Source organism: Idiotropiscis lumnitzeri, chromosome 3 (genome assembly GCF_059441095.1).
Source record: "Idiotropiscis lumnitzeri isolate Australia: NSW breed Sydney's pygmy pipehorse chromosome 3, RoL_Ilum_1.0, whole genome shotgun sequence".
Classification (NCBI taxonomy): domain Eukaryota; kingdom Metazoa; phylum Chordata; class Actinopteri; order Syngnathiformes; family Syngnathidae; genus Idiotropiscis; species Idiotropiscis lumnitzeri.
The window spans coordinates 30,595,135-30,608,766 of NC_142393.1; the positions used below are offsets into that span (position 1 = coordinate 30,595,135).

The window sequence follows — 13,632 nt, forward strand, 5'->3', positions numbered from 1 at the left end:
AATGTAATCACACCTTGTAACATCAAGTGACATTTTTTGATAGATCATTTTGGGGGATTTAACAGCGTGGGCTGCGTCAACAAAAATGTAACAAAACAAACAAAAAATGCAGAGTAATGAAAATAAATATATAATCATAATAATGATATTAACTGTCTCCTGATACAACGTGGTTTGTTGTGCTAATAAAACAAAAACTCATGAAAGTACATAAGAAGTCAACAGTTAAAGATCTTTCTTCTCCTCACACCTGCTGCTGTCTAAAGAAGCCAGGCTGAGTTCCGACCTTTGACCAGTGTAGAGAGCACACCACTCCACTGTGGTTCTGATCCACCCATAATGAGGAAGAGGGTCATCTTCTGTGGGAGGTGACTGCGGGCCCCCGAAGGACACCTGCAGCCTTTATAAAGTCATCGCAACATCAGAGGTCCACTCTCAGAGCTTTTCATTGGCTTCATGTCCTCCAAAGAGTGTTGCACTTCACTAAAGGCTGCCAAAGGTGAGTTGCTGTCCTTCAAAGATACCTCCAGACAGTGAAGAGTACGCATCTTTAGAAAATGCCTCTCTGCTCCTGTGCCGACCAGGCAATTGGAGGATGGTCCTTCTCATGTGGTGCATGCTCGTCACCATTTTCTTTTCGACCAGTATGGAGGTTGTCCTTGATAAAAGCAGTCGCCTGACAAGGTATTTATGTCCTAAATGTTTGCAAACGTGAGAGGACACAGTCGAGAGTTTGTTGGAGAAAATCGATCTTTATTTTATGCTTTCCCCTGCCAGATGGCAATCGTATCAGATGGAAAAGGGACAAAACATAATCGAGAACTACAAGAGACATTCCGAAGGAACCTTTACCAATGACCTGACTGGCTACCTGGATAAAATGAAGGCCAAAGATTTTGTGGCATGGCTGACCAGTACCAAGAGAGAAGGGTAAGTAAGCTCAAATTTGGGAAATGTAGAAACGGAGCAGAGACATTACAGTTTGAAGCGAAAATGTCTAATGACCTGATTGTTTTACTCAAGTGTGTAAACTCTCCACCTAGTGTAATCCACTTTGCATTTTCATTGCAGATGTCATGGAAAGTTGCTCCAGATCACAGCAGATGTATAAGAGCAAGTCCAAGGAGCATGCAAGAATAACAGCATTAAAAGTCAAATTTTCCCCTCATTAATATTAGAAACAATAGCAATAATAGTAGTTTAGTAGTGGCATTTGTCAGAATTAATCAAATGATGTACTTTTTTGTATTTGAATGTAAACTGCATTTTATTTTTGCTGTCAAATTAATTATATTACACAATTTCAGATTTAAATTTGAGAATAAAATCTTCACAGGCTGCAATGTTTCTCTATGGCTGTGTATCGCATGGTAAAATATCCAATAAATATTTTATTGCACAATGCTGTGACACCTTTGCGTTGATGCTCTTGGCTGACCACATGAGGGCGCTGTTACTCTGCAAATCTGGCAGCTAAAAACTCGGGATGAATTGGGGGATAAAGTCACGATGTGGTCGTGAAGGCTTTATAAATACTACAAAACAAAATTGTTGACAATAATAATCATAATGTACAACATTTTATCATTATTTTTTACTTTACTTAACAAGCGTTGTCTTACAAATCGAAAAGCACATAAAGGGTAAAAATGTCCAGATTTAGCCAAATAAGGTAGGAGAGCTTGCAGAACGCAGACAGTGCCGTGTAGCGCATCTGAATTGAAATGTGTCCGAATTTTATGAAACAATCGGTTGTGAGTGTCTGGATTGGATTCATAATGGGAGACCGCGTCAAGCTCGTCCCCCAGAAGTTATTAGCATAAATATGGCCTATATTGTACAAAAGGAATTTAACCAAACGCATAATCGTCAAAATTGTGTTATGGTCAGTTTCGATGCTTTTGTGTAACACTTAATCGACTCACTCTAATAATTCTTACTACGTGAATGTGCTTATTTCCGTTTCAAAGTAAGAAAAGGGACTCGGCCCCCTGGAGTTCATCATGGGGCCCGCCCTCCTCAAGGAGCTAGATTGCAGTCAAATAGCATGAAGATGCTTTGGATTTGTCAAATGACAACTTGCATTCATATTCAGCACTGCCCAGACTTTATACTTTCACATTCTTATCCATTGACAATTTAGACTTTAATTGGACCTAAAAAGCATGTTTGTGGAATGCTGCTGGAAAATGGAGCCTATAACACAATACACAATAACAACGCCGATTCAAACTTCAGCACCGTGAGCCACATAAAACCACTCGCTTCTGAGCTGCACAGAAGAACAATTGGATTTGGAAAATGAAATCGAATCCAATCCTTCTTGGTCAGATTGTGATGTATTTGTTTTATTTATTTTTCCACGTGTTGGAATCGATTTTAAGGTACAATGGGCCAGTAAAAATAAAGCTGCCAGCTAAAATAGTGCTCCAGGCTGAAGATTGGCATTCCCGATCAATTCATGTGATCATCGTCATCATGGGCAGAAAAACATTTGAGGGTATTCATGTGGAATATGGAGCGACATGCGACACTTGTGTGTGCGTGTTTGTGGCTGGGGTGTAGGTTAATGTGCCTCGCTGACAATTACGTCGAGCTAAACAGAACTTTTATCTGAAAACACACACTAGCTCGGTACGCCTGTCGTTACTGCCCGGCTTCAAGCGCACCAGAGCCGCCCTGAAGGATGTCCAAGCTCCCGGTGTCTCTCCGCCTAGCGGCAACAACATCTCCTCGGATGACAGCTATCCCCGCCCGACAAACGACGCCATCGTCACTCTCTCTGAATAGTTTCCTTTTCGAGGGTCCTTGGACATAACTAAAACTGTGCTTTCCGAAGCATGCGTCGCGCATGCATGCATACATGCATTGTGACGGAGGCGCTGGCCCAAATTGGGAGTGTGCTCCAGACTCCGCCTCAACTGCTGCATTAATTTATCTGCACTGCAGTGCTCCACCACCTCCCTTCGCTTTCTCCCCCCGCCCCACCTCACCTCCCAGCACGGTCACCGAGCCATGATGGCCAGCAAAGGGGTGTGGTGAGAGTTTTGGGTGTCGTCCTCAACGCATCAGCTTGACACCTCGATTATGCAACTGCGATCTGCTCTCTCCAAATATGGGAGGGAAAGTGTTTAGAATGTTTTTTAAAGTTCACTCATTTTAAAAATCCACGATTAATTTCAATAATATGCAAAAAGAAACATGCCCTATCAGATCGAAGTCCTTTTTTAAAAAATATTATCATATGTCTAGTCATCGCTAATGTAATTCCATGTGCATCAGCTCAACGTGCAGGATGCTGACATTTCTCGTCACCATCTTTCTGCTATGGAGACCCAAAAGAGATAATCACCCGATCACAAATTTGCGGGATCAACGACTACAACATGTGTAGCAAATGCAATGCACTTACTTGGTCACTTGAGGGAATATTGGAAGTAATTTGTGATGACATTTTGTTTGCACCTCTGCGAAATATATTGGCGGTAGGCTTGCGAATTGTGTGCTCTCAGTGGGTTTAGGTCGTTGCATTCTATTAGTTCACCACTAGAGGGCACTAACTTCTACACGCTGTGCCTAAAAAAATAATAAATAAAGGTGGAGGCCGTTATTGCTCTCCTCTGCCTATCTTGGGCACACGGAGGTGGGATTTTGTCGCGACATGTTGCCAAGGTAATGAAGATAAGATGACGCGATAAAAATTTAAACTTTCCTCTATTTTGCGTTACAGTTTGCCAGGCACGCATAAAGATAAACGATTGATTTCTGGATGATTATAAAACAGCAACGTCAGATTAAGTAAATCATTTGAGCTCAATGTCAAATCAAATGTTAAAATATTAATCGAAATTTGAATGACAAAACAAAATTTATGAGATTTGGAACATGATGGACATAGTGTTTTTCTCCCCATTTTATTAACTGTTATACCGGGCCTCTGAAATTATAAATTCATTATTTTGATGTTCACTGTAAATCTTTATTACGGTTCAGGCTTTATAAACCTCATCATTCTCTTTTCTTTTGAGATGTAATTATCAAAACCCCACCACCCTGGAAGAGCAGTTCAACATTGTTTTTCTTATTCACATTATCATTCTGTGGAGAGAAGGCGAGAGGTGTGTCGAAAGTGGTAGTCTACATGTTACATCATAAAGTTTGAGACATGAATCAGTCTGACCCGTATAAGGGTCAAATTGTTTTTTGTGCTTTTGAAATGACAATGTGAGTCATTCCTTCAATTGACCAGCAGTCTAACCACTCTTGTTCTGTGCAATTGTACGTTGATGTCTACCCTATTTAGCCGGTCTGTCCTGCGTCTGCCGTCAGTGCCCTGGGCACCCGTCCACCCTTACACTTTTGTCCTTATTCATAAAAATAATCCCCCTCAATCACCGTATATCTTTGTCCTTTTAAAGTATACATTCTTGCCTTGAACTCCCCTCCATCCCTCGAGTGTGCCAGAGAGAGAGAGAGAGAGAAACAGAGAGATTAAGAGAGAGAGAGGAAGAGAGAGAGAGAAAGAGGCAGAGGGAGAGGGAGGGAGAGAGAGAGAGAGTCAGAGAGAGAGACAGAGAGAGAGACAGACAGAGAGAGAAGTTTTTGTCCGGTATCGTAGTGGCTTAATTTATTAGCGCGGACTCAACTCGCAATGTGGACATAACATCCATACCAGGCCAGGAATGGTAAGGTTTGACAAGCAATGAAGATCATCTTCCACTTCTTGCTCATTAAAAATATTTAGCACAGCATTTGTTGTCTCCTCTCGAAATCTGATGCACCTGCCTGTTCTTGTGCAGTTGTGCACATGGAGGCTGGACAAAACCTACATTTTTTGAAAAAAAAAAAACAACAAAAAAACGTGGCGCAACATGTCAGTGTACACCTTGTTTGCTGTTTCTGTTCAACTTTGCAAATGATTGCAATGCATTATGGCATTTATTTTGCATCCTCCTCATCCAAGGTGTTCCTAATGTCCAACAGTAAATAACACACATTACATCTCGTTGAACCCATCATGGACCCTAGTGTTGAAAATGTTGCCATAATTTATATGAATATAGAGGTGCATTTTTCACCAAATGCATTTTCCAAGCGAATTTAATTCATTACTACCAATCAAGGCACATGTGTAAAATGAAAGAAGCCTTCTTTAAAATATGTCAATTCCCAAGGTTGTCTATAAAGTGTTTATCAACACAAAGTAACAACAGCCAGCTCCATTCTTAAATCTTTGTTCAGAAGCAGACAAATAAAAAAAGAGAAAGGCAGAGAGCGGTTGTGATGCCTGTTTTGATTGGTGGTTTAGATACGTATTAAAATGGTCACACAGTTGGTGTCGATATAATATCGGCAGATTCTGTGCCAACCAAACACTGCCATCCACATCAATAAATTGTCCCACCTTTGAGCAGAGACCATGCAGTAAAGATCGTATTCCCAGGACAAACATTTCAATGTGTACTCATCAATGTTACTGCTTCACAGCCTATTTACCGCATGCTGGACCACTAACTGTAAAAAATAAATAAATAAAATAAAGGAGATGTAGTCATGGGAGGTGGTGGGGACAGGGCGGATCTTGATGCACGGGTCTTTTAACAAATTCAATAAACCCATTACAAGGCGAGGCCTGCAACCACAACAGCACTCAACTGCATTTTGTGATCCTCCTGTGTCCTCGCGCCGCAAACGGCTGAAAGGAAGTCATTGTGAGCGTACCAACCATATTGACTGTGCTTTTCAAAAAAGCTGTAAAAGCACAAGTTTGTCCACAGCAAAGGGCTAATATACCAAACAGAAAATGAAACAAATACATAGTTTGAACTGGAAGGCTGCTTTATTGGTAATAAAAAGGTTCGTGCTCAAATGAAGACAATCTTTCATGTATTCTTGCCAAGAGTCCGAGGGGTTGTGCAACACACCAGCATATTGTATTGTATATCCATTTCACCCCTCATATTTTCAAATGTGGTGGAAAATGAAAACAAAAAACAAATTTTCAGCAAAAAGAAACGGCCATATAATCCAAATAATCCATGCGTTAAAAAAAAAGAACAGTGATGTGTCCTATAATCAATACATATCGTTACAAAAATAAAATTTCAGGGGGAAACGTGGAAAGGTGGAGGAACTTAAGAGAAAAGTATCAAAGGCAAGCTGCTTTTCACAAGCCAAGTGGGTGACGCATACACACATATATAGCACTAGAAGAACAGGACATTGTTGAAGTAGAGGATTTTTTTTTTCTCTTAACGACACACACGCTTGAATATTAAGATATAGTGAGGTGTCTGTATGGCAGTATTGATGACTCCACATCCCTGATGCCTGTTGTGCTCACCCCGCTCCAGCCACTGCCGCACCAGCCGCATCTTTGAATCAGTCATGATATTTGTTTTTTCTTTCATGTTTTTCAGGTGTGGCAGACATACAAATTTCAGAAAAAGCAGAAAAAAGGCACATGCCATTGAGTGGAACACTAGAGAAAGAAAAAGGTGTGGATGAGCTGTCATGGCACTGAATTTTGTGGTGGTGGGAGGAGTAAAAGGTTGGCAGGTAGACTTTACATGGTCGGGTGGGGTGGATGAGACACACCAGCTGAGTGGCAGAGAGGGGCAGTGTGCACAGTGCGTGCGTGTGGTGAGTGAATATGACGTGCTGGTAACATTATCGTTGTCGTCATGATCAGGCTAGAATTCAAACAAACAAGCTCACCCCCACGCCCCCTTACATTGAAACATCCACTTAACGTGTTGCACAGAAATAAAAATTTGACAAACCGTGTTCTTCTGTTTGATGTATATACATATAGACATATATGTATACATAGATGTTTTCATATTATATAATATTTATATCTATATATATTTATCATTCAATTCGATTCAGTCAACAAAGTGAAAAGTGTCTCAAAAAATTCAAAAGGTAACAAATGTGACAAAGGGCATAGCTGGAAGCCATTCTATATTATTGTTATGATTCTTTTTTTGTGTGTTGGTGCGATTAGTAGTAGTAACAGTTTTAAAATTCTTTATTTACAAAAACACAACAATGCATGCCGATAAAATAAAATCATATGTTACAATATTTATAGCTTCTCTCAAAAAAGTCGTCCTTTTCCAGCAATTGTGCCATTTACAGTACATCATTGCGTGCGCTGTACATCCACATCTTCTTTTTCTTGTTTTTTTTGGTCTTTTTTTTCTTTTTTATTTTGTTTGTGAGTGAGTCAGTCAGTCAAAGCGGTTCCATCCAAGACGAGCGCAGTTCAGCTGGACGGCGCAGCTCGCTCCAGTGGTTTTCTCATTGGGAATGTATTTGGTTTTAGTGCACAGCAGCCAAAACTATGGGGAGACCTCACGTTGTAAACAGACCTTGTTTCATGGTACAGACAAAAGGGGGTGTTTTCGTTGGGGGCACAGGCAGTGTTTAACACACCAAAATGGCATTAGTGGTGCGACGGCAGATGCTGGCTGGGCTAGTCATCCACGTAGAAATAGGACCATTGGCTTGGCTGGCACGTACAAAAGGAATGGCAGGAACACCTCAAGAGGCAGCTGGATTGACAAAGCCTTGCGCTTCTTCACCGAGGAGAAAACATCCACAAAACGTATTTGATTGCTCACACACGGTAGCTGCATTCATGTGAAGCCTGCTGATGCTCATCGGAAGTTTTGCTTTTGTCACCTTTGTACGACTCACTGGAAGCGTGTGTGAAAAAAGATGGTGCCAATGATACACTGACAAACATGGCAGTTGATTCAGTTGTTGAGGACCACCCGCGGACAAAGACTACTGGATTATAGCAACCACAAGCCCTTTTTGTTGCAATACCCCTTCCTTCCATTCATGCTAGGCACGGCGAGGCAAGTGCTTGGCACAGCTGTGTGCTAGCCCTGCCCGCACTTTGCGATGGTCCATGTCGTTCTCCAGCCCCGTGGGAGGATAACAGAGAAGACAAAATCCCAGAACGGTGGCTCCAAATTGTCAGAAACGCGTGATATTACACAACGACTTATTGGCTGGGAAGCTCTAATGCATATCTGTCAAGTACAAAAAGATAAAATTAAACATGTCTTATTTCTCCACTGTCTACAAGGGCTACAACAGTAGTGGGGATCTTCTATTAACAATCGAGCACTCCAGAGCAAATCACCGCAAACTCTGTCCTGACAAAGAAACAACAAAAGTGATGTGAGCGTCGCCCTCTCATGAGGATGAGCGAGCATCCCCAACATGAGAGTCGAATTCTGCCTCTATGACGCCGGCATTCACATGCAGAGCAGCAAAAAAAAGCTTGCCAAACAGCTGCCATTTGCCACATTGGAAGTTTGCATTAAAAAAGCTCATTATCCCCTCGTGGGCAGCCGCCCCCAGCTCACACTGTGAAACCACTGTAAAATGAGCAATAGGTGTTATGTGGACTATGAGTACTCATGCATGATTCCTGATCAAAACATGCCTTCATGCTATGCAATGAACAAGCACAATAATTACTATTATTGATCTGAGTCTCCTTCGGCCCGAATCCAAACTGTATCCAAAACCGGAATGTCTTTTCCTTATGTCAGCATAACAGAGAGATGAAAGTGCTTGGGACATGACCTTGATGATGCCTTTTTTTTTCTTTTTTTGCTGCTCAAATCATGGAACGATGCACTGAGGCACAAACAAGCTAAAAAACCCAGCCTTTGTCTACGTTAGTCAGTATTCCACCTCCCATCCATCCATCCCCCGCGAGCTGGCTTGCTTGTGTGGTTGATTTGTGATCTTATTTTTTTCTTCTTCTTCTTCCTTTAGACTGATGTTACAGTTCTAGCGGTGCTCCCGCATGGAAGCTTTGCAGAGAGACTTCACATGCTCACCAGTGGCAGGGACGTTGCTATTTTTTCATTCACTCAGCAGAGAGTTGTGTGCCTTGGCAAGTTGGTCCCCAAAGATATCGGTATGTGTGTGTGAGTGTGTGTGTCAGTGCGTCATGGCCAGCGCACTGTTGTGAGTCACTACGTCTAAGAACTTGGTTATTATGCAGCAAAGTTCCACAGTAAACTGATTGTGTTTGGTTCAGCTGTCTTTGATGACATAAGAAACCATGTTGCCTCAGTAGTCTGTAAACATTTTATCCAGTCGTTTTCTCGGGGTTATTACTTGCAAATGATCACTCTTTCTACTTGGGTGGGGCTCAAGAGTCTCATGGGGCCTAACACTTAGATTCCCACTCATCTTTTTGGTTTTTGTCCTTCTCTTTCCTGGCCCACTCCTCCTTGTTGTCATCCTGCTTCTCCTTGTCAGGTTTGGTTACACTATCATACGAAGGGAGCGAGGCGGTGGATGGCGTGCTCTCCTTCTTCTCCTGGTTGGTGCCCCCATTTTCAAGCTTGTTGTTAGTGAACGTATGGCGCTTGAAAATGATGCCTCGGCGGATAAGGTGAGCACGATAGGCGTTTTGGATGATCCTGGCCGAGACGTCTTCCTGCTTGCGGCGCAACGTGGTGGTGATGGGCTCGTATGACACCTTGGAGGGGTTGGCCGCCACAAAGCGCTCCTCCATCTGCTGCCTCAGCATGTCCAACTCACCACTGTCGCCCAGTACGCGCTTGGTGAAGGCAAACAGGATGTCCAGGCAGTGGATGCGATCGCCGCTCACCATGGGCATGTCCATGGCAATCAGCTCGATGGTGTTGGGCTTGGGAACACGAAGCGGGTGCTCTAGCGCGTCAGCAAAATCGGACAGTTTGGCAAAGGTAATGAACTGAGAGGCAGTGGGATCAAACTTCTCCCAGATCTCGTAGAAGGTCTCAAAGTCATCCTCACTGAGAGGATCGGCGCTCTCCTCCGTGGCCACGCTGAAGTTCTCCAGGATGATGGCAATGTACATGTTGACGACAATTAGGAAGGAAATGATGATGTACATGACAAAGAAAAATATCCCCACTGAGGGGTTACCGCAGTCGCCCTTGACCGAGGTCCCGGGGTTCTCCAGGTTGGGGTTGCAGTCTGGCGGGTAGTTGAGGATGGGCAGAAGCAAGCCGTCCCAGCCGGCTGAAGTGGTGATCATGAATAGGATGATCATGCTGTTGCCAAAGGTTTCAAAGTTGTATAAGTCGTCGATGCCGGCACCGTGCTTCACGTAGCCAAAGTTGGACATGCCGAATATGGAGAAGATGAACATGACCAGGAAGAGCAAGAGGCCAATGTTGAACAGGGCTGGCAGTGACATCATCAGGGCGAAGAGTAACGTACGGATGCCCTTTGCTCCTTTGATGAGACGCAGGATACGTCCGATACGAGCCAAGCGGATCACTCGGAACAGCGTCGGAGATACAAAGTACTTTTCGATAAGGTCAGCCAGGAACATGCCTGTAAGGATGAACAACAAACTGGATGTAAAAAAACCGTGGCTGGGTAAAGAAGACACACATAAGCCCTTTTAAGAAAAACATGGAAAATTGACATATATACATATATATATATATATATATATATATATATATATATACATATATATATATATATATATATTTATATAAATATATATATATAAATAAATATATATATATATATATATATATATATATATATATATATATATATATATATATATATATATACACACACACAAATATAAAAAAGAGAATACAAATACAAATCGATCCATTTAAATATATACCCATCCATCCATTATCTTATCTGCTTTTTCTTACAAGGGTTGCGGACGTGCTAACCAGTCATTGACCGTGTCGCCAATACATTGCAATTGCCCAAGACAGTAAATCCAAACGCACCAACACGTGCTTTGCCAGGATTGAGGAAAAGAAAGCCCATGACTCAATGCCGCACACATGGGTACTCGAATGTTTGGAACCTTATAACATCAACAGGATTCTAAGAACCTCCATTAAGAACTCAACGAGGCTGTGGACTACAACTCTGGAGGCCAACTCACAGACAGTTGCACAGGTGAATATCAAATGTGGCATACTCCAAGGAGATGCTCTGCCCCCGCTGCTGTTTTGCCTAGGTCTCAACTCATTCAGTCAGCTCATAACCAAGAGTGGTTTTGGGTACCGGTTCAAAAGTGGTCAAACGATCAGCCACCTGTACATGGATGACATCAAGCTGTATGCTAAGAACTAGCGTGACACCGACTCTCTGATAAACCTCACAAGGATATACAGCAGTGATATCAGAATGCCATTCGGAAGAGATAAGTGTAGGAGAATGATAGCAAGGAGAGAGAAGATCACAACCAAAGGGATTGATCTACCTAAAGGCAACACAGCAGATCTGCAGGCCAGATACAAATGCCTTGGAATTCCACAGCCAAACAACAATTATGAGGAGGCAGCTCGGATGGCAGCGAGGGTAAAAACCAAAGGAGGATGAGGCAGATCCTGAATAGTCATCTGATCGGCTAGGCCATTAACACCTATACCTTGCCTATAATCAGACAACCCGCTGGCATAATGACCCTGAAAGAGATGCAAGCCACAGATGCACGGAAAGTTCCAGCCCAAGTCAGGCATCCTGAGGCAATACACAAAGTGGAAAGTGGGGCGTCGTGGACTAATGAGCCTTGTCCAAGTCCACAAAGGACATCTTTGGGGCGAACTGCCACAGAGTCTGCATAGGGTGTAGAGCTGGCCTACTGTCAAACTGTCTGAAATAAAACCTCACTGCTCCTCCTGAATGTGAGATTTGTCACCTTGGTGGACTCGCTTCTCCAGCACACCCAAAAACACCTTAGCAGGGAGGCTGAGGACAGTGATCACCCTATAGTTGTACCACACACCTGTCCCCCCTCTCCAGCCAATCCAGAGGCACTCTCAACGATGTCTATGCAATGTTCTCGGTACATATCAAACAGGACTGCCGCGCCGCATCCAGGGCCTTCAGTAACTCCAGGTGGATCTCATCCACTGCTGGGCTCTGCCACCGAGGAGCTTTTCAACCATCTCGGTGTAACACATGAACATTTCAGAGACAGTAATACTGTATTATAACTAGACAGATGTTTCTCAGCCCTGCAACTCACCGACAATAGATAGGATGACCACCACCACATCAAATATGTTCCATCCATTGGTGAAGTAGTAGTGGCGAAGAGCAAATAGCTTCAGCAAGAATTCTGTGGTAAAGACCACAATGAAGATGAAGTTGACCCAGTAAAGGACATTTTCTGTCTCATCAGACTGGTCATCTGTTTCCACCATCATGGTGACCATGTTGAGACAAATAAGGATCATGATGGAGATGTCGAAGACTTGCTGTGTGACAAAGTCGAACACCATTCCTTGGATCTTGTTCTGTGGAGACATATTCACACTTCAGCATGAGCAAATTCACATATTCGCACATTGTTTTTCCAAGATAACCGCTGTTATTTGCGGAGACTCGTTGTGTTTTTGTTTTTCACCAGATCCCTTTCTTATTTGTGTTGCCCTTTAACTCAGCCCATGCTTTAGGTTTGTTTTCGAGGCAATTAGAAGCGAGCATAAATCATTTGCAGATTTTTTCTGTGATCAGGGTACAGTAAAGTATCAGACAATAAAACACACATTTTATTCCTCAGTTTTAACCCTGGCATCTTAAGAAAAGACAGCTAATTTATTCAATGTCCTGACCCAAGGAGCACGTGCTGTACATTAAAATGTAAAATAAGACATTTCTAGTTGATGTCTTTTGTAACAACCCATACATCTGTTGTATGTAGGTACAATTCTCGCTGATATTGTATAAGATCAATATTGATCAAGGCTGCAATATCTGTGAAGTGCAAATGATGCGCCTATGTACACTGAAAAGCCAGGCAATCTGATTACAGTTAGAGAGCAGGAAGAGGGCACTTGGAACAGAACAATGGAAGTGGAATTATACATCATATTTGTTTTGACTGAGGGAACTGACTAACTAATTATAGTGAGGTAAACAGTAATTTCTCAAAGAGGGATTACCTTTTAAAAAAAAAACAAAAGCATACTGTACCTGTGGTCGAGGAATGGGTTTCTGAGGCTTTTTGGAGCCCAGTTTCTTCATGGCATTGTAGTACTTCTTCTGTTCTTCTGTCATGAAGATATCCTGACCTCCAAAGTAAAAGGGATTAAAAAAAACATTTGGTCATAATCTTGTACCTGGACTGGACAGGGGGAAAGGCTGTGTTAGACTTATCTTTTTCTTTTGCTGGTTGAAGTTGTCAATAATCACACCAATGAAGAGATTGAGCGTGAAGAAGGAGCCAAAGATGATGAAAACCACAAAATAGATGTACATGTAGATGTTAACTTCATAGTCAGGCTGGTCTTCCACCTTAGAGAAAGAGAGGCAGGTCACAGGGTGTTATTTTAGTCTTTGCTGCTAAAAATTAAGAGCCAAAGTTTGGACACCACGAAAAGAATCAAAATGTGAAATTATTTGGAACCGGAATGGAAACAAAAAAACCTGAATTGAAACTGCCTGTATTTCACAATACAGACTAAGTGTGGAACCAGTTAGAGAACCGAACAGAGATAGTGTGAGGGAAGTTATAAACAGTTTAGCTAATGTTAAAAAAAATTATGGCTTGTGGAAATTCTGAATGGCTGGCAACTTTAGAGAGTCACCAGCCAACCATCTTTGTCTTGCTGTTCAAGT

At 42.4% G+C, this 13,632-nt stretch overlaps 2 protein-coding genes across 2 annotated transcripts in view; one reads left to right on the forward strand and one right to left on the reverse strand.

Moving 5' to 3' along the window:
- Window positions 1-456: 456 nt before the first annotated feature.
- Window positions 457-1,204, forward strand: LOC148340867 (pro-glucagon-like). Its single transcript, XM_088289230.1, has 4 exons — window positions 457-499; window positions 585-684; window positions 778-930; window positions 1,072-1,204. The coding sequence occupies exons 1-4, from the start codon at window positions 457-459 to the stop codon at window positions 1,109-1,111; spliced, it is 336 nt and encodes a 111-aa protein (XP_088145356.1). The 3' UTR covers window positions 1,112-1,204.
- A 4,613-nt stretch (window positions 1,205-5,817) lies between these two features.
- The window catches only part of scn8aa (sodium channel, voltage gated, type VIII, alpha subunit a), a 71,378-nt gene continuing 63,563 nt past the window's right edge, over window positions 5,818-13,632 (reverse strand). Inside the window, exons 24-27 of the mRNA XM_088289982.1 lie at window positions 13,171-13,308; window positions 12,988-13,092; window positions 12,038-12,308; window positions 5,818-10,362 (exon numbers count right to left, since the gene is read on the reverse strand). Of these exons, the coding sequence (XP_088146108.1) occupies window positions 9,203-10,362; window positions 12,038-12,308; window positions 12,988-13,092; window positions 13,171-13,308 (1,674 nt within the window). The 3' untranslated portion in view covers window positions 5,818-9,202. The remainder of the gene's footprint in view (window positions 10,363-12,037; window positions 12,309-12,987; window positions 13,093-13,170; window positions 13,309-13,632) is intronic.